The 21,804-nt window shown below is 41.7% G+C and overlaps 2 protein-coding genes across 2 annotated transcripts; both read left to right on the top strand.

The window, feature by feature from the left end:
* Positions 4,312–6,208, top strand: LOC110256089 (olfactory receptor 1A1-like). Its single transcript, XM_021067666.1, has one exon. It carries the CDS (start codon positions 4,715–4,717, stop codon positions 5,780–5,782), a length of 1,068 nt encoding a protein of 355 aa, XP_020923325.1. The 5' UTR covers positions 4,312–4,714; the 3' UTR covers positions 5,783–6,208.
* LOC110256088 (olfactory receptor 1A1-like) lies at positions 20,518–21,354 on the top strand. The gene has a single exon (XM_021067665.1). The coding sequence runs from the start codon at positions 20,518–20,520 to the stop codon at positions 21,352–21,354; it is 837 nt and encodes a 278-aa protein (XP_020923324.1).

Raw genomic sequence — 21,804 nt, 5'->3', positions numbered from 1 at the left:
TTTTAAAGATTATTTAATGTCAATGCATGCTTTTTAGCTGTCATATAGAACTCATCAATGAAAAAGTCACAAAGAGCTTGTCCATTTCTAAGCTTTCTGTGTGAAGTGTACATGCTTTAAATGTTTTCTGCAACACATGTGTTAGAGGTTCTCTTAGGTCCAAGCAAGATGCAGTATTGCTGATTTAGTTAAAGCTGTGAGAGTTTTGCACTTTCCTAGATATGGGATAATTGGTCTCCAAATGATCTTACTAATTTTTCCATTTCTTCCCGACTACTTAACATTGTCAGACTTTACACTCACTCCAAGACAAAGCATGTTACATTAAATTTTGTTTTGATCTGGTTGAATATCTCTTCTTTGGCTTATTCGTTCATACCAGTGTTTTCTATGACTTGCCTGTTTAAGTCTGTTGTCAATTATTTCCCATGGGTATTGGTTTTCCTTTCAGTGGGCAGTAATCTTCTGTTTTCGGAATACCAATCCCCTACTACCATGTGCATACCACATACTTCTTTAAGTCTATGATTTGTCTTCCTCCTTCCTTTACATTGTCTATTTAGCACAAACGTTTTTAATTCCAAAGAATCAAAACTTACAATACTTTCTGTGGTGGTGTGTATTTTGTGCCTGGGTAAAGAAATAACTTCCTGGAGTTCTTGCCATGGCTCAGCTGGTTAAAGACCCAATATTGTCTCCTTGAGGATGGAGGCTTGATCCCTGGCCTTGCTCAGTGGGTTAAGGATCTGGCATTGTCATGAACTGTGGTGTAGATCACAGATGTGGCTTGGATCCCACATTGCTGTGGCTGTGGCGGACATTGGCAGCTGTAGCTCTGATTAGACCCCTAGCCTGGGAACCTCCATATGCCAAAGGTGCAGCCTGGAAAAAACAAAACACAAACAAAAAACACTAAATGAATAAATTCGCACCTATCATAAATGTATTTCCTTCTCAAGTTGTTGACAGTTTGATTTCCACAATTAATCCATTAAGAATTGTTTTTCATATTTTTAAGCATATCCAATCATCCTAGTACTCCTTACTAAACAGTCAGTCCAACTGTACCCAGCTTACTTCTACACCAACCAGTGTCAGGCAACAATTGCTAATAAATAAATTCATGTGTTTGTAGGCTCTCTGGAGGGTCACATAGCTGTATTTGTCCATCACTATGTCAGTACTGATCTGCCACATTTAGTACCTGAAGAAACCCCTTTCATACTTGATAGTGCTCTTCTTCCCTCTTTACTTTCCTAAAAATTGTCTTACATCTCCTTGGCTCTTGGTGCTTCCACATGAGTTGATGACTCAGTTCACTACATTCCATGCTTAAAAGAAACCTGTGGTATTTTGACTGGGATTGTGATGAGTTCATACCTTACCTGGAGGAGAATTCACCTTTTCACGACCTTGTCTCCACATTGCTTAGCTATTCTTATTGTCATTCAGTTTTGCAATTTTTAATGTCTTGGACCCTGGTTATTAGAATTGTTTCTAGCGTCCTTAAATTCCTGTTCTTATCGAGAATAGGAAGTCTTTTAAAATGATAGTGTGCAATTTAGTGTACCAATATTACTGAGGTGTTTTGTTGTTGTTGTTGGGTGTGTTGTTGTCTTGTGCTTTCTAGGACCACACCCACGGCATATGGAAGTTCCCAGGCTGGAAGTCAAGTGGGAGCTGCAGCTGCCAGCCTGTGCCACAGCCACAGCCATGCAGGATCTGAGCTGTGTCTGCGGCCTACACCACAGCTCACGGCAACACCGGATCCTTGACCCACCGAGCAAAGCCAGGGATCAGACCCGCATCCTCATGGATCCTGGTCGGGTTCCTTAACCCCTCAGCCATGAAGGGAACTCCCACATTTTTGTTTTAATATTGATTTATACCAGAAAACTTGCTGAACCCTCTTAGTTCATCTCAAGAGCCTCCTGGATTTCCTTTATAGACAAACGTGTTTTCTGTGAATTCTATCCATTTTGTTCTTTCATTTCCAATTCTTATATGGCATAGATTGCTTCCAGTGCTCAGGTGCTATGCAGAAGGCTCAAAACAAATTCTCTGCTTCCTTTGACTATGTAGCCACATCTCCCAGGGTCCACCACAGCATCACCTCTGGCTTACAACTCTGGCTCTGAGGGGTTTTTCCTTTCTTTCTTTCTCAAGTGTACGTGATTCCATTTCTTTCCTTTAGGTTGGCTATGTGCCTTTTCTTTAATAATTTTTATAGAGTTTCTGTGTGTTTTAATAGGAATGGGATATGTCAATATCAGCTAAGTCTGCCATGTGGCTAAGCCTCGGTCTCTATTGTACTCTCTACTCTGTCAGCCAACCACAATTTCTAAGCTCTTCTGTTTACTGAACCTTCTCAACTCTGAGATACTATGATTCTGTGTATAAATGAAAAAGGGAATTTCAAGAGAGAAAAATTCATTCATTTAGGTGCAGAGATGGAAAGGAATACATCATATTTAGGGGAACAGTATTCTTACCTGCTTCCTCTGTGCCCAGCACATAATTCCAATGTGTACTACTGGAGACCCTGAGAATTCATAGTTAACTTAATTACAAATAGAAGTAATTACTGAGTAGAGGTCTCTCTAGAAAAAACAGTGAATTATTTAGGATGTCCTGGACTATAGTAACAAGTATGTGCAGAGAATCTAATGCTTTAAACAGAATAAATAGTATTTCTCTCTTATGTAACCGTCCTAGTGGGTATCTTTGGTGGTGGGTGGCCTTCCTGGATGTAGAGAGCTAGGGACACAGGCTCATTCCACCCTGTGACTCCACCTTCCTATTCAGCCTACTGGCCACTTGCATCCAGCTAGTGCAAGGGGAAAGGGAATTTAGAGGAAGACCAGAACTGGAACATGTGAATGGATTGGCTAGGCTTCAGTCATGTGCCAACACCTCAGCACAAGGGAGGCTGGGAAATGTAGTCAAGCTGAGGATCCAGGAAGAAGAGAACAGAGTGTATTTGGGTGAGATGCTAGGAGTCTCAGCTACAATTAGTACACTTCAGATTCAAGGTGGAAAAAGGAGGGCTCCAGAAGTATCGTAGTTAAGAGAGCATTACAATAGTTAGGTAGAAAATGATGGTGGTCAAAGCTAAAGCCCAGAGACATTAAGTAGGAAGTATATGTTCGAATTATTCCAAATGAGGAATCAACAAGATCAGATCTAGAGGTGAGGGACAGCCTGTGTGACAGTGCCTGATAACCCCTGACATGTGGGGGGAGATGAAGTAAACATGGATATATTCAAACTACTGAGTGTAAATACATGGGTCCATAAAATGAAAACTACTCCAATCTCTGCACAGGAGATATAAATAAACAAGATATTCTTTTCTGTGGAAAGGTTCCTTTGTGCCATAAATTAGATTCCAGATATAAGTGATATCATATGGTATTTGTCTTTCTCTTTCTGACTGACTTCACTTAGTATGAGAGTCTCTAGTTCCATCTGTGCAGAAATAGGAACTATATCTAGTCACTCATGATGGAGCATGATAAGGGGACAAAAAAGAATGTATACATGTGTGTGTAACTGGGTCACCCTGCTGTACAGTAGAAATTTGACAGAACACTGTAAACCAGCTATAATTTTAAAAAATTAAAATTATATATATAATTATATATAATCAAATATTATAAAATATTAAATATTAAATTATAATTAAATATTAATATTAATATTTATATTAAATATTAATTAAATATAATAAATATTAAATATTAAATTATACATATATAATTTTAATATAAATTAAAATTATATATATAATTTTTTGAGATATGCTTCTCAAAAAAAGCTTGCAGTCTGCTTAGGTTGACTGTTCAAAGTATGGCGCTTGGTCAGACATGTTGGCAGAATGACTGAATGATGAAATATGGGGAGGGGAGATCAAATCTACAGATACGGACCAGACCGTCTATTAAGCAGCAATTGAAACCACGATTGAACTGGATGAGTCCTCAGAGGAACTAATTAAAGAAGGTAAGGTAAGGTAAGGTCAAAGAAAAAAATATTATGATTTTATATATATATTTATATTACACAATATTTATTACACAAAATATATATATATTTAAGTGTTTGAAATAGAGATGAAATCTATCCAAAGAGGTGGTGATATCTTCTTTTAAAAAGGGACACCTAAAGTAAACACTTATCTTGTTTGGCTACAACCTAATCCCAATTGTCTTTGTGACTTACAATCTTCTGGTGCCAGTCTACACACTTGTTACCTACTGGGCTCTGGGCTCATTCTGAGTTTGGTCAGCAGAACAATTTCTACTGTCCGGGGGGCTCCTGGTACTAGCCATCCTTTGCACTAGAGTGTTTTCTTAAAGACTCCAAAACACTATCCTTTCCTTTTCACGGACAGTAAGATTAGCATGTGACTATGGCTTCTCCATGAAGTTGTAAGGTCTTTGAGAACAAAGACTATGCCATGGAGGAACAAATGGATGAACAAACTGTATTTTCCCCAATTTATGATTTTGCCTCAGAGTCTAACAAAGTTTCTAGCACATCCAATTGAACATAATTGTTAGATGATTGATCCCTAGGTGTTTGGGTGATGGGGCTGGGTTTGGAGGGGATGGGCATTTCTGATACACCCATTACTCACGTTTTACACGTGGGTGTCCAGCACTAATTGTCAATTTGTTCCACTGACCAACAGGGATATTCTCCCCCCAATATTATGCCTATCTTTGGCTTTAGGAAGCCCAGGTATAGACATAGCAACCACAGGAGTCCAAGGTGGTGGCTTAAGAAGGTCATTACACACAGCAATTCACAACTACTTCTGGATTCCTCTCCCTTTTCTACTAAAGGATCCATGAGAGAAGACAACCAGTCCTCCAAACTGGATTTCATCCTTCTGGGAGCTAGCAGTCAGAAGGAACAGGAAAACTTCTTCTTCTTCCTTTTCCTGTTCATTTACCCCATCACATTAATTGGAAACCTGCTCATCATCTTGGCCATCTGCTCTGAGATTCGCCTTCACAACCCCATGTATTTTCTTCTCGCCAATCTCTCGCTTGTTGACATCTTTTTCTGCTCTGTAACCATCCCTAAGGCACTGGCCAATCATCTTGTTGGCAGCAAAGCCATCTCCTTTGGGGGATGCATGGCACAAATGTGTTTCATGTTAGCCTTAGGTAACACAGATAGCTACATCCTGGCTGCTATGGCATATGATCGTGCTGTGGCCATCACCCGCCCACTTCATTACACAACAGTCATGAGCCCAGGGGCTTGTTTCCTCTTAGTTGTTGGGTCTTGGGTGATGGGAAATGCCAATGCTGTCCCCCACACCCTGCTCACGGCTCGTCTGTCCTTCTGTGCAAACAAGGAAGTGGCCAACTTCTACTGTGACATTGCCTCTTTGCTCAAGCTGTCCTGTTCTGACATCCACTTCAACGTGAAGATGATGTACCTAGGGGCTGGTGTTTTCTCCTTGCCATTACTATGCATCATCATCTCCTATGTTCGGGTGTTTTCCACGGTCCTACGAGTTCCATCCACCAAGGGTGTGCGCAAAGCCTTCTCCACCTGTGGGTCCCACCTCACAGTTGTTTCTCTGTATTATGGGACAGTCATGGGCATGTACTTCCGCCCTCTGACGAGTTACAGCCTCAAGGATGCAGTGATAACTGTGATGTACACTGCCGTGACTCCAATGTTAAATCCTTTCATCTACAGTCTGAGAAACCAGGACATGAAGGCTGCTCTGAGGAAACTCTTCAGCAAGAGAATCTCCTCATGACCAATGTTAGGCCACAGTAGAGATTGCAGTCACTTGGAAGTCCATCCCCAATGTCCTCCCCCTTACCAGAAGCCCCCTTTCATCTCTCAGGGCAAGCCCACTCAGGTCTGCTGGCTTCCACTAGCTCTTGGCATGTCCAAAAGCAGCCATGGTATCAGCAACACGTGGCTTCGCCCTTTCAAGCATCTGGTACGATGGTGCTATGAGGCAACATCATCTTTCGCTCTGTACCTTGCAACCAATCAGGACCCTGTGGGGTCCTCCTAAAGACAGACCCCGCAGGTCCCCCAAGTGCCTCTTGTATGTAGAAGAAGCTTGGCTCCTCTGACTCGCTTTTGTATCTATCTCTTCTGCTCCTTTCAGCTCTGAGTCACATGCTTCTGCTGAGCCATGCACACAGACATGGTAACCACAAAAAGAATTCTGATTACTGCTTAACTTTATACAAACAGCCCCTTATCCAAAACCTGTCTCCCACAGGGAGATAGGAGGTAGCAACAAAAGTAGCAACTGTCAGGATTTATAGGAACATCGTTACCAGACTTATGTCAACTGACCAAGATCAAAGAGGTTCCACAACCCTCCTCAGACACTTGGTGGTGCCCAGGTGTCTGTGGTTGTCGGTCATCTTCTGACCTTAACCCCTTTGAGGGTCCCCCTTCCCTAGCATAGAAGAAGCTTGAACTCTACCCCAAATTGAAATGGTTCTTCAGGACATTGGTCCTCCCTCTTCTCCTTTCACTGCCTTCCTGAATAAAATTGATTCTCCTTTCTACAACATCTTGTCTCGAAACTTATGGTTGACCATTGTGCGGCAAGGAGTGTGACTTTGGACTGGGTTACACCTCTTTTCAGGTGTTAATGTCATGTTGGATTCCCTCACTACACAATCAATGTGTTCATGCCTTCTTATCTGCTAATATTTCACCTTCTCCCTATTATACCCTAACGTATCCACCTTTGAAAGGGACATTAGGTTACGCCACTGTGTTGGGTCAGGTGGTAGAAAGCAATATTAGTCTAGCAAGTACCTCCCCCTCAATCCACTTCTATTCAGACAGGCTAAGGTTACATAGGTATAGAAGGAGTGAGCTAGTCTGATCACTTAGACAATCCGTGTTGCCAGATCACAGTACAATCCACTCTATCAGACTCTTAGGAATCCTAAATTCAGATTTTAGCATGTAGTTGCTGGCACAGGAATTATCCCTGCCTCGGGGCCTGGTACTTGCAGCCTGGTCCTGGGACCACTTATCACGTTGGGGTGGGGGGAGTGGGGAATCAAGGTAAGGTGGGAAAGAGAGAAAAGAGCATCATCATTGTACCAGAGTACACCTCCTTTGTCAAAAGCTGCCTAGGCATACTAGCTCACCTCCTGTTCCCCAGATCCACCAGGAAAACAGAAACCTATCCAGTACCCACACTCCTCTAGCCCCATTCATTTTCACACTGAAGGCAAACACACACTCATGAGGGTGTATAAGCCAGCCCTTCATCCCTTTATCTCCCCTCATTTTGGACAACCATTGCTTCAGCGGCTCATTCCAATTCTCCATGAACACAGCACTCTGAGAAGGACACCCCTCTGCCCATTGCTGAGCAGCATGGGCTGTGAAATGTGTTCACCCGTCTGAGGAAATAACAGCTGGCTGTCCAACGTGGTGCTACAGCTTCTGGACCAGTCCTTTTATGACACGATGGATATTTGCCTCGATAACTGGGAAAGCAAATCCCAGACCAGACAGAGTCGGTGTCCATTCCTGTCAAGACTCAATGGTAGCCCCTCTCAGCTACCGGCATCAGGCTCACTTGCCAGCTAAGATCAGGACCTTCCCTTCAGGGACTCTACCACATAGCCATCTGCCATCTCTGTCTCTTTTGCTGGCAGACAGAACAGATCTTCTTCACATTTTGTGCTTCAGGGGTGGGTGGGGGCAAGAGGAATATGTCAAGAGTCAACTCATTTCTGCATTGCTGCAGTATCCTGTGTCCACTCATTTCACGGACCCAGATGGCAACATCAAGTGTGGTCTGGTTTTCTCTTCAGACCTCTTAGTATTTGCTTAATATATTTAGATGCTCCAACGTTGGGTGCATGTGTATTTATGATTGCTGTATCTTCTGGATGATTGACTTCCTCAGCAGTATGCAATGACCTTTCTCCTCCTTATACCATTTTTGTCTTAAAGTCTATTTACAGTATAAATGTATCTATCTCTGTTCTCTTTTGGATTCCATTTGCAAGGAAGAGCTTGGGCATCCCTTCATGTGGAACCTATGTGTACTCTGAAAGTTGAAGTGGGTCTCAGCATACAGTTGAATCAGGTGTTTTTATCCACTCAGCGTCTCTAGGCTTTTGGACTGGAGAATGCAATCCATTTATATTTAGAGCAATTTTGACAGGTAAAGATTTATCATGGGTTGCTTTCTGGCTATTTTGTAGTCCCCTTGTTCCTTTCTTCCGCTCTTGCTTCCTTCCTTTCTCCATTAATGATTTTCCATAGTGGTACACTGTTATCCCCTCCTCTTTATATTTTGTGAATTAACTATAGATTTTTACCATGTGGTTATCAAGGCCTACCTAAAACATCATACAGATATAAAATGTATATGAATGTCTATTTTACACTGATAACCATGTAACTTAAATCACATACAAAAACCTTGTTCTTTTACTCCGTCCCTTTATGTATTTAATGTCATAATTTCTCTCTTTTTAAATTGTGTACCTATTAACAAATTATTTTGCCTATAGCTATTTTTAATACTTCTTTTGTATTTTTTTTTTTTGTCTTTTTAGGGCCACGTGTCCCACAGCATATGGAGGTTCCAGGGTAGGGATGAATCTGAGCTGTAGCCACTGGCCTACATCACAGCTCATGGCAATACCAGATCCTAAACCCACTGAGCAAGGCCAAGGATCAGACTGGTGTCCTCATGGATACTAGACAGATTTGTTTCCACTGACCCATGACGGGAACTCCTGCTTTATTTTTATTTATTATTTTTATTATTTTTATTTTTGTATATTTTCCTTCTCTAGGGCCACTCCTATGACATATGGAGGTTCCCAGGCTAGGGCTCGCCAGAGCCACAGCAACATGGGATCCGAGCCGCGTCTGCCACCTACACCACAGCTCACTGCAACGCCAGATCCTTAACCCATTGAGCAAGGCCAGGGACCGAACCCTCAACCTCATGCTTCCTAGTAGGATTCGTTAACCACTGTGCCACGATGGGAACTCCTGGCAACTCCTATGTTCAATACCTCTGTCCTTTAACTAGCATTAAGTGGTTACCACACCACTACATTACAGAAATAGAAGTTTCTGAATCTGACTCTATGCTCTCCAGTGTGTCATATATTTTCATGTTGCTACTTAGTGACTGTTCATTTCTGCTGGAAGAATTCCTTTCAGCATTTCTTGGAAAGCAGGTTAGTGGTGATAGAATCTCTCAACTCAATGTTTGTTAGGGAAAGTCTTTATCTCACATTCACTTCTGAAGAACAAATTTGCTGAGTAAATTATTTTTGGTTGGCAGGTTTTTTTCATTTAGGCTTTGAGTATGTCATTCCCCTCTCTCCTAGCCTGCAAGGTCTCTGCTGATCAATCTGCTGATAGTCTTATAGGAGTTCTCGTTTATGAGAAATGCTTATCCTTTTACTTTTCCTACAAATATATTTTTCTGATGTTAACTGTCTAAAAAAATGTCAATTAAAATCTCTTTATTTTGTGTGTGGGGGGTGTCTTTATTCATTTATGTCTCTGTGTCCAGGGCAGTTTCATTTTCATCTAAATTTTTGTCTGACTCATTCTGTATTTTTTTGTAGTATCTTAAGAATGTGAAAGATAATTTATTAAAAAAAATTGGGGGAGTTCCCATTGTGGCTCAGGAGTAACAAACCCGACTAGTATCCATGAGGACATGGGTTCGATCCTGGGCCCCTCTCGGTGGGTTAAGGATCTGGCGTTGCTGGGAGCTCCAGTGTAGGTCACAGATGCAGCTTGCATCTGGCATTGCTCTGGCTGTGGTGGAGGCCAGCAGCTGAAGCTCTGATTCAACCCCTCGCCTGCAAACTTCCATGTGCTGAGGGGGCAGCCCGAAAAAGACCAAAAAGAAATGCTGTTCACTTTCTTAGGTTATTTGCACAAACACATTGTTCTTCCAAACACTTCAGGTGTTGCTTTCTTTTTCTTACTCTGAAAATATATTGTACCTATCATTTCTTCTTTTTGAAATGTCTTTAATGGAGAACACTATGACGGTACCTTAGAAATCTATTCATAGAACTACCCTATGACCCAGCAATCCCACTCTTGAGCATATATCCGGACAAAACTCTCCTTCAAAAAGACGCATATACCTGCATGCTCATTGCAGCACTATTCACAATAGCCAAGACATGGAAACAACCAAATGTCCATCGACAGACAATTGGATTAGGAAGATGTGGTGTATATATACACAATGGAATACCACTCAGCCATAAAAAGAACAAAATAATGCCATTGGCAGAAACATGGATGGAACTAGAGACTCTCATACTGAATGAAAACAGTCAGAAAGAGAAAGACAAATACCAGATGCTATCACTTATAATTGGCATCTAATACACAGCACAAATGAACATTTCCACAGAAAAGAAAATCATAGACTTGGAGAATGGACATGTGGCTGCCCAGGGGGAGAGGGAGGGAGTGAGAGGGTTCGGGAGCTTGGGGTTAATGGATGCAAAGTATTGCTCTTGGAGTGGATTTACAGTGAGATCCGGCTGTGCAGCTATGAGATTGAGAACTATGTCTAGATACATACATCGTAACACAACAATGGGAGGAAAAAATATGGATACATGTAATATTCTTAGATAGATTTATATGTATGTATGTATCTATAACTGAACCACTGTGCTATACAGCAGAAAATAACACTGTGTCAACTACACTTCAAAAAAAATGAATTTAAAAAATAAAATAAAATGAAATGTCTTTAAAGGAGAAGGGATTTAGCCATGATTGGAATATTCCAGTAGGCAGTTCAATTTAACCTCTCTTTCCATTCAGAGATTTTTTTTTCTTTTTGGGAGGAAAGGAATGGTCATATATCCCTCGATAAGCTAAAGAAGCTGTAATCACTGGCCTTAGATAAGAGTTGCAAACATTTGAGGTTAAAATATTCTCTTCCCATTTCTCATATATTACTCCACAATTCCTTGACCCCAATGGTACCAGTAAATAAAATTTGGAATAACAATAAATTCCAAGAATGACATCAAGAGCAAAATGTGGTTACTAAGAAGAAAGTACACCATGGGAAGTCATTTTATCCATACACAAGAACCCATGATCTGGACTTTGAAACACGATCTAAACACGGGGCGAGGAACAGCAGAGCACCCAGGATGTATAACCTGAAACTTGTCTAAAAGGAAATGTAATTAAACAAAGCTCCTTTCAACATCTACAATGGGCAGCCTCGGATGAAGGATTTGGGAGAGTTGTACAATTAGATGAATAAAGCCAGAATTAGTAAAATAGCAGTTGACATTTTCTAACAGCTACCTATGTGCTGGGCTTCATTTTAAAGACTTTTCAGGTTTTCGTTCGTTTGATCCTCATAACAACCTCATGAGGATGCTCTTGTTGCCACATTGTTACTCTCGTTATACAACGTACATTTAATAACGATCCAAAGTCAGTTGCAACCAACAAGAGGCAGAGCCAGAACGGGTACGCAGCCAGAAACCACAGGCCTCACCATGGCCCTCTGCAGAAACTTAGTGACCGCTCTGCCACAAGAGGGGCTAAGGCAGAGCATACAACCATCAATCAGGGTTCGTATAAAGGTGACAGGTACATGAAGCCGACTAGATAACATTTAGGTATTTTCTAGCTCTAAGAATCTGAAAATGTAGCAGAGCCACCATCCGCATGCTAGGTAAAATATAATGACCAGCATGACGCCCCTCTATCAAATGGTAGAGGAACGATGATAAAACACAAGTATTATTCTCGGCCACACTTAAAACCAGAAAGACTTCCCAAGGGGTGGTTCCAAGTTTGTGCTGAAGCAGAGTAGGGCCCACATTCTAACAAATGAGATAGAATAGCTCCGCCCAGCACATGGACCCTGGAGGCCTAGTCTCTGGGAAACCATCTCGCCCAGCTTTCCTTCAAGGAGAACTCTAGGCACAATCACTCTTGAGAGCCACTCTGTCCCCTCAGGCACAGCTATAGCTCTCACCAGTTTTCTGACTTTGGCCTGAATATAAGGACCTGCAGGAGTCATGCCTCAGGACTTTATAACCTGGTAAATAGTCACCTCGTTTTCTCTGCTAAAACACACTCTACTTCCAGGAAGCTAGAGTCCTCAACTTGAAGCCCCGTTTGGGACAGACTCTTTTGCCTTTTCTGCTCTACCGCTGGGAAAACTTGGACTCTTCTTTGCAAACCATCCCAGTCCTGGCTCCCCTGCCTCAGGGACACAGAGCCAAAGACTTGCTCTCTAGGCCGTTGACTAGCACTTTTCCCAGCATGCCTGCCCTCCAAAAGGCATGCTCACAAATGCTACATCAGACGCTGTTTAGTTTCCCATTCATGGAAGAGGCATGAAGGCCACAGAACCAGGACTCTTTTGGACTGCATCTGCGTGGACTCCCCAGTAGGAGCTGCATGTGTTAGGGAACAGACTCTATGTCAGACACATCAAGAGACAGATAGCCAGCAACAAACACAACAGGCATCCTCTTTTCTGACCCTCACAAAATTTCCAAGAGGTAAGTAGAATTATTCTCATGGTATCACCTGGAATATAGTGAACTGAATCACCCAAGATCGCACACAGAGATTGGCAAAACTAGGACTCCAGCTTGGCCTGAATTCAGAAAGCAAGGTTCTAAGATCAGAAAGTCAAAAGGCAAGGAAGAGACGAGAGAGAGACAGAAAAAATCCCTTCTTTTCTGATACGTTGTTATCCGGGTTCTTGTCCGTGAAAATAGGATCAGAAAGGGGTGCTTCTGATTTGGTCTTCTCAGGTCTGAGCTCTTTCTAATTCCTGAACTCTGTGTGTGTGTGTGTCTGTGTGTGTGTCTGTGTGTACACAAGCTTACACAAATCTACTGTCTTAGAGCGGAGCTACCAAACCAACTTACACGTCCACAGTCAGTGGTGCATGCTAACAGGCCCCTGTACAAAATGATGTTATTTTATTGTCTAAGCACGGATGGCTTCAACTATTAGGGAGGGAATCTGGAAACACTCAGAGGACATTTTGTGGCCTTGTCTGCTCCCTTCATGCCATAGGGTGGCTTTCTGTACTTGTGTCCCTGAAAAACTGTCTCAACTCCTGCAACGGATATCGCAGAGCACCAGCACTTCCCAGGAAGGCTGTGTTAGTGGCCGGCACAGCCTGGGACCCCTGGCTTCTCTCCAGTAAATGCGAGGCTCCCATCCTGTCTCTAGCATGTACGTTGATGCACCTCCTGCTCCTCTTCTCGGAAGGATAAGTTTTCCCCACCTCTTTCTTCGGGGTTTCTAGAGAAATCATCTCTCCTCATCATGACGCCCTATACCTCACACTTCCTATCCTCGAGGCCCTCTGCTCAGAAACCTCTCCTCTCTGGTTCTCTTTCTTCACTTCTGCAAGTATTACACCAACCTCACATCATTTTCTGGTGCTACATGTTTTTGCATTCTTCTCTTATCATTTCATAAGATTTAACAGGTGGCGATTACCAGAAGGAGCTGAAAGATTGGGGAACATTCATTGAATGACCAAAAGATCTACGATATTTACTAGCTAATGATGGAAACGCTGGTGCTGAGGTAGAAAGTGGGGACAGAAAATACCACAGCTGAAAGAGGGGTGGAGTTTTATCGCAGAGGAAACGGAAGAAAATAAGGGCGTGAATATACAGATGCATCTACACTGCTCTTCTCAGGTTTTGGAGGAAAAGAACAGGATGGAAGTAGGTGTATTGAAGTGATGCCCTGGGGCAGATGTTGAGGGAGGATTCTCTCTCTCTCTCGTGGGTTTGTTTCTCAGTGAACAGGGACATGACGCCTAGGTTTCTCAGAGAGTATTGGTGTGGGAGGTACGGTGGATTTGAGGGGAATGGCAAAGATTTTGATGAACTGCCATGGATAAGGGGGAGAGTGAGGCTTGTCAAAATGTGTTGAGGATCCAAAAGGAATTGATCATCATAACTTCTAGCCTACATTTGTATGATTCCTCCACCGTGCCCTGGCTGTGCAGGAAGAGGGAAATTAAAACATGGACAGATTTTCTCAGGCTTGAGGTTTTGCTGGAAGCCTGCAATGCCTTGGATGCCTGCGGGTGCGAGAGGAGAGAACCCAAACTGGGCTGACAACGTGAAATGCAAGACAGAGCTTAGAGGCTGGAGATGACCCTTGGATCAAAGAGCAGTTATACACAAAATGAGTGAGCTGGGAGGGGCATGGACACTTAAATAATGTGAGCCAAAACAGTGTGAAGTAAAGTAGCTTAAACAAAGCCTATTTGCATCCACTAAGTTTTTCTTCCTCTAGCCTGAATCTCTTCTCCATTGCATTTTTCTTCTCTCCCAGCATCATATATTGCCCAAGGACCACTCTTCCTAGTGTAAATGCCGGTTTCTTTCCTCAACCCATTTACACACAAGACTCTATCTCCTCCCTTTAGTGACAATGGACGTGACCCACCCAGGCCCATTGCCACATTCTGTACACAGTTATCTCCAGACCTTGAAATCTTTATGTTAAATTTAATTCTTTATTTTAACGTTGTTAAAAGTCAGAGAGACAAAGAAAATAATGTACCAAGAAGTCTTCCTCTAGATTTAACAGGATAATATATGCTCCACATTTCTTAAGAAATAATACACTTGAAACTCTTCTGGTGCCTATCCAAAATCTTCTTTTTCCCACTATCCTCCCAGAGGCAACAGCCATGCTAGAATGCGTAATATACTCCCATTCGGGATGTAAACTTTTACCGCATAGACATGCATTATTTTATATGCTAAAATGTGCTTGTACTGTGTGATGCACCTACGTTTTATAGCAACTATTTTTCCATCGCATTGTGATTTTTAAAAATTATTCCATGTTCACAATCATTTTAATCGTTGTACAGAATTCAATCGTAAGACAACTCCACAGTGATTATTCGTTTCTAAGTTTTCTGTATGACAATATATATCCTTCTGGAATGCATGTGTTAGAGGCCTCTAGGGCCAAACACGAAGTAGAATGTAAGAACTGTCAGCTTACCTAGATGTGGGATAACTGTTCTCCTAATGGTAACAGAAAAATTTCCATTTCTTCCCTAACATTTGCAACTGTCCGACTTCATATCTGCTCCAGAGGTAAAGGGTTTTTTTATTTCCCCAATACATTATTTTTTCCCTACTGTAGAGAATGGTGACCCAGTTACACATACATGTATACAGGATTTTTAATTGAATTTTGTTTTAATTTGGTTGAACATCTCTTCTGTTGGTTACTGTTCATACCGGTTCCTTCTTCTGTGACTTGGCTATTCAAGCCTGCTTCCTATTATTTCCTCCTGGATTTTTCGTCTTTCCTTATTAGTGTGTAGGAAGCTTCTGTACTCTGAATACTAAGCCTTTGTTATGTGATTATGTGAGCAGCACATACTTCTTCCAATCCACGATTTGTCTCTCCCCTTTCTTTACCCTCTGTTTCACACACATGCTTTCAAGTTGCCAAATTTTACATTTTTGCTTCTGTGTTGTAAATTTTGTGCCTGGTTAAAAAAATCATATTCTATCCTGATACTATAAACACTTTTCTTCTAAAGCTTCTGAAGTTTTGCTTTTTACATTTATTAGAAATGTTTCTGTATTATTCTTATGTTTTGGTGTCTAAGAGTCCCAAACAGCCAGTCCAACCGTGCCCTAGCTATTTCGAAGCCTACCCACGTCATGTACCAATTTCTAACAAATAGAAATGCATTTACATGGATATTTCAAATTTCTGTTTGTAATAGAATTTTGTTTATAGGCTCTCCAGAATGTTACATAGATGTATTGTCAGTTCCTGTGTCAGTACTAATCCAAGGTAGGAAGGGCCAGAGGAAGTCATTCCCCCTTAACAGCACTATTAAGTATACAAATGACCTCCTCTGGCCCTTCCTACCTTGGATTCTTTCTCCAATGTTTCTATTTCCTCAAATTGTCTTGGCTCTTCTTGTCTCTTTATGCTCCCATACGAATTTAACTAAGCTTACTAAGTTCCATGCTTGGGAAAAACTTCTGGTGTTTTATTTAGGATCACAATGATTTCCTAGATTAATAGACTGGTGGAGAGTTGACATTTTTATAATAGTGAGTTCTCCATTAATATTGCTCACCTCCACATTTTCTAGGTATTCTTTCTGCCACTCAGTAACATTTAGTCATTTTTTCTAGTTTTATTGATATAGAGTTGACCTACAGCACTGCATAAGTTTAAGGTATACGGCATAACGATTTGAGTTACATGTATTGTGAAATGATGATTTTACAATATTTAAAGTCAGTCTTGGACCTCGTTTGTTAGGGGTACTTCTAGATTTCTAATGTCTGCTGGCACTGGGGATAGAGAGTCTTTTTTTTTTTTTCTTTTCTTTTTGCCATTTCTTGGGCCACTCCCGAGGCACATGGAGGTTCCCAGGCTAGGGGTCTAATCGGAGCTGTAGCTGCCAGCCTATGCCAGAGCCACAGCAATGCAGGATCGAGCCACGTCTGCAACCTACACCACAGCTCACGGCAACGCCGGATCCCTAAACCACTGAGCAAGGCCAGGGATGGAACCCGCAACCTCATGGTTCCTAGTTGGATTCGTTAACCACTGCGCCACAACGGGAATGCCTAGAGAGTCTTTTTTAAAAAGCAATTTATTTTTGCTTGATATAGGAACATTATGGATTTTTTAAATATCAATTTATACCACACATATATGCTCAAACTTCTGAATTATCTAGAAAGTCTCTTTGATTTTCTTTGAAAGCAATCACATTTTCAATGAATTCTATCCATTTTGTTCTTTCCAAATCTTATATGGCCAGTTTTTGGTGCTATTTTCATAAATAGGATCATGCTTTAACTGTTTTACATGGGATTCAAATCAAATTTCCTGCTTCATGCAGATTTGTGGCCACATTTTATCCATGGGTCATTAACACCCCAGATCCCAGCCTTTGGACCTAATTCCTACTTGAAACCCCAAGGATCTGTCGCAGCATCAGCTCTGGTTTACAGCTCTTGTTCTGAGTGTGCTTTTTGTTTTTCATACCTGCATAGTCCCATTTCTTTCTTTTAGGTTTAAGTATGCATTTTTAATCACTTATCACATTTATTCATAATTTCTATGTGTTTTAATTGGAATGGGACCTGGTGGCATTAGCTAAGGCTGCCGTGTTGCCAGAAGCCCCTCCTCTAAAATATTTCATTACCATATGAGCTAACCATAGTCTCTGAACCCTCTGGTTTTACTGAACCCTCTCAACTCTGAGAGATTATGATTTCACGTGGACATAGGGAAAGTCATTCAAGAGAGAAAATCAAACTCATCTAGGTGCAGAGATGAAAAAGTGTATCATATTTGAGGGAAATATAATTTTATCTGCTTTCCCTGTGCCTAGCAATTCCCATGTGTACTATAAAAAACACTCGGAGTTGGTGAGTGACTATCACACACTGAATCAATTATTGAGTAGAGGTCTTTTTAGAAAAATTAGTGAATTGCTTGGGATAGTCCAGACTACAGTAACAAATAATGACAAAGTGCACAAGGGTTTAGGAGGTCCCGTCGTCGCTCAGCAGAAACAAATCCGACTAGGAGCCATGAGGTTGCAGGTTCGGTCCCTGGCCTTGCTCAGTGGGTTACGGATCCAATGCTGCCATGAGCTATGGTGTAGGTTGCAGATATGGCTTGGATCTGACGTGGCTGTGGCTATGGCTATGGCATAGGCCAGCAGCTACAGCTTGGAATCGACCCTTAGCCTGGGAACCTCCATGTGTCATGGGTGCAGCCCTTAGAAAGAAAGAAAGAAAGAAAGAAAGAAAGAAAGAAAGAAAGAAAGAAAGAAAGAAGAAAGAAAGAAAGAAAGAAAGAAAGAAAGAAAGAAAAAGTGCACAAGGGGTTAAATAGGGTAAATTTTGTTTCTTTCTTCTGTAACAGCAGGTATCCTTGGTGGATGATAGTTTTCCTGAGGACATAAGCTCATTCCTTCATGAGACTTTGGATGGGTAACTCCACCATCCCATTCAAAGTCTCCTGGATATTTCATTTAGTTTGCATGACAATAAATAGTGTGGAGGAAGCCTGGTACCATAAACATAATCTCCATCTAAGTTTTCTGAACTTTGGTCTTCACAATTCATCCTTTAAAATTATTTTCCTCTATTTTCACAGAGAGGAATCCAGCTGACTTAGCACTCTGTACCAAACGTACAGTCTATCCTTTTCCTGCCTAGTACTAAACCATCCATGTCATATACGAATTTCTGATAAATCTTTGATCTGTTTCTAAGCACTCTAGACTGCTATACAGACCTATTTGCTTGCCCGCATGCCAGGACCACTCCACTCTTTGAATCATTATGACAACTGACAAGTCAGGTCCTTCCTCCTTATTCTCATCCTAACACTATCTTCTTGGTTCTTTATTCTCCTACATGAAGTTTTGGATCAGTTTACTAAGTATCATCTTTTAAAGAAATATGTGGTATTTTGACTAGCATTGCATTGAATTCATAAAATAATTGTAGGTGAATTGATGTTTCTATAATATTATCTCCCTGGTTTTAGGTATTTATTTTTTGTTCAGTAAAATTTTGTTATTTTTGCAACCAGACTGGACTTTTTAAAAATTTTTTTTTTGTCTTTTTGCCATTTCTTGGGCCGCTCCCGTGCCATATGGAGGTTCCCAGGCTAGGGGTCAAATCGGAGCTATAGCCACCAGCCTACACCAGAGCCACAGCAACACGCGATCCGAGCCGTGTATGCAACCTACACCACAGCTCATGGCAACACCGGATCATTAACGCACTGAGCAAGGGCAGGGACGGAACCCGCAACCTCATGGTTCCTAGTCAGATTCATTAACCACTATGCCATGACGGGAACTCTGGATTTTTTTAAAAAGAATTATTTCCATATTTCTTAAAATTTATCTTGCTCTTGTGAATGGGGATTCTTTATTTATTTACTTTTGGTCTTTTCTAGGGCCACGCCTGTGGCTCGTGGAGGTTCCCAGGCTAGGGGTCTAATCTGAGCTGCTGCTGCCGGCCTGCACCACAGCACAGCAACACAGGATCAGAGCTGCATCTGTGACCTACACCACATAAAATAAACCTGGATATAATTCAAGAACTGGGAGTTCCCTTTCGCAGTAGAAATGAATCCAACTAGTAACCATGAGGTGGCAGGATTGATCCCTGGCCTCGCTCAGTGGGTTAAGGATCTGGCATTGCCGTGAGCTATGGTGTAGTTCACAGACATGGTTCAGAACCTTCGTTGCTGTGGCTGTGGTGTAAGCCAGCAGCTGTAGCCCAACTCAACCCCTAGCCTGGGAGCCTCCATATGCCACAGGTACAGCTCCCCCCCCCAAAAAAAAATCAAGAACAATTGACTGTGTGTGTGTATACCCACATATACATATAATGAATAATATTTCAAAATAATCCCTCTCTAAGAGATAATAAATAAACAAGATATCGTTCTCCTCCTTACAAAAGAGTGTCATCTACTTAGATTGGATGTGCAGGGTGTGAGGTTTGGTCAGATATGTTTGCATGATGACTAATGAGGAAATGTAGGAAAAAGAGATCAAGTCAACAGACATAGACCTTAGATTCTACTAGGCAGTAACTGACGCCACAGTGAAGTTGGGTGAGTCACTGTAGGAGATATTGTTTCTAATATGAGATGAGATCAAAGAGAAAAACATCATGATTATACATATTTCAGAGTTGGGAATGTAGATGAAGCCTATCAAATGTGACTGTTTACCTAAAAAAGGAGAAAATGAGATACCCAGCAAGTAAACTCACTGATATCATTTTGCTATAACCCAACCTCAGTGGTCTCTATAACTGGCAATCTTCTGACACCAGGCTGAACAACTATTAACATTCTGGACTCTGGGTTCATTCTGAGTTTTGTCCGTGGAACAATTCTAATTGTCCAGGGTGTTCCTTGTGCTAACTATCCCTTGCACTGGAGTTTTTCCTCAAAGACTCCAAACTACTGTCCTTTCCTTTTCATATTTAATAAGATTAGCATGTGATTCGAGCTTCTCTGTGAAGTTCTAAGGTCCTTGAGAGTAGACGTTGTCGTATTTGAATAAATGAATGAATACATTGTATTTTCCCATACTTATGACTTTGTGTCAAGGTCTAACAAAGCTTCTAGTGTGTCAAATATAGACTTTAACTATTTGTAAAGTAATTATACCCTAAGAGTCTGGGGGATGGTGCTAGGGTTGGGTAGGATGGGCACCTATGATTCAAGATTGTTCACTTCTTAGAAAGAGTGTCTAGAGCTAACTGTTGATTATTCCCCATGACCTATAGTAACTTTGAGCCCAAATGTATTGCCTACCTCAGGATTTAGTAAACCCCGGATTGACACAGCAACGACAGGAATGAAAAATGGTGGCTGAAGAAGATCATTCTACACAGTACTGCACTACTCATGCTGGATTCCTCTCCCCTTCCTGCTCAAAGATCCATGGGAGAAGGCAACCAGTCCTCCAACCTGGATTTCATCCTCCTGGGAGTTAGTGGTCAGAAGGAACAGGAAAACCTCTTCTTCACCCTCCTCCTATTCATTTACCCCATCACACTGATGGGAAACCTGCTCATCATCCTGGCCATTCACTGTGACGTTCGCCTTCACAACCCCATGTATTTTCTCCTGGTCAACCTCTCCTTTGTCGACATCTTCTTCTCCTCTGTAACCATCCCAAAGGCTCTCGCCAACCATCTCTTAGGTACCAAAGCCATCTCCTTTGGGGGATGCCTAACACAGATGTGTTTCATGCTGGCCTTGGCAAACACAGATAGCTACATCCTGGCTGCTATGGCATATGATCGTGCCGTGGCCATCACCCGCCCACTTCATTACACAACAGTCATGAGCCCACGGGCTTGTGTCCTCTTAGTTGTTGGGTCTTGGGTGATGGGAAATGCCAATGCTGTCCCCCACACTCTGCTCACGGCTCGTCTGTCCTTCTGTGCAAACAAGGAAGTGGCCAACTTCTACTGCGACATTGCCTCTTTGCTCAAGCTGTCCTGTTCCGACATCCACTTCAATGTGAAGATGATGTACCTAGGGGCTAGTGTTTTCTCCTTGCCATTACTATGCATCGTCATCTCTTACGTTCGGGTCTTTTCCATGGTCTTACGAGTTCCATCCACCAAGGGTGTGCGCAAAGCCTTCTCCACCTGTGGGTCCCACCTCACAGTTGTTTCTCTGTATTATGGGACAGTCATGGGCATGTACTTCCGTCCTCTGACGAGTTACAGCCTAAAGGATGCAATGATAACTGTGATGTACACTGCGTGACCCGATGGTAATCCTTATCTACAGTCTGAGAATAGAGATATGAAGCTGCTCTGGGAACTCTTAGCAAGAGAATCATGACAATGTGAGTCATATAGAGATGCAGTACAATAGGAACAATCAATATCGAGCCTAATGTCCCCTCCAAGAAGCACTTATATTACAGCGATAAATCCCTTTCAGAAATTGTGAAACATACACACAATCATGCAGTACAAGTATCAAAAAAAAAATTAAAAAAGCAGAAGACTAAATAGACATTCTCTAAAGAACACATATGGATGGCAAAAAAAAAAAAATACATGAAAAAATATTCAACATCACTAATTGTTAGAGAAATGCAAATCAAAACTACTATAAGGTACCACCTTACATCACCAGAATGGTCATCTTCAAAAATTCTACAAACAATACATGCTGGAGAGGGAGCGTGTGGAGAAAAGGGAACCCTCC

This window comes from Sus scrofa, chromosome 12, assembly GCF_000003025.6.
Source record: "Sus scrofa isolate TJ Tabasco breed Duroc chromosome 12, Sscrofa11.1, whole genome shotgun sequence".
Classification (NCBI taxonomy): Eukaryota; Metazoa; Chordata; class Mammalia; order Artiodactyla; family Suidae; genus Sus; species Sus scrofa.
The sequence above is the reverse complement of the archived record's forward strand: the minus strand, read 5'-3'. Positions and strand labels throughout refer to the sequence as shown.

Bases quoted from the DNA above. Each gene is read 5' to 3' on its own strand.
- LOC110256089 (XM_021067666.1), top strand. From the start codon at position 4,715: ATGCCTATCTTTGGCTTTAGGAAGCCCAGGTATAGACATAGCAACCAC.
- LOC110256088 (XM_021067665.1), top strand. From the start codon at position 20,518: ATGGGAGAAGGCAACCAGTCCTCCAACCTGGATTTCATCCTCCTGGGA.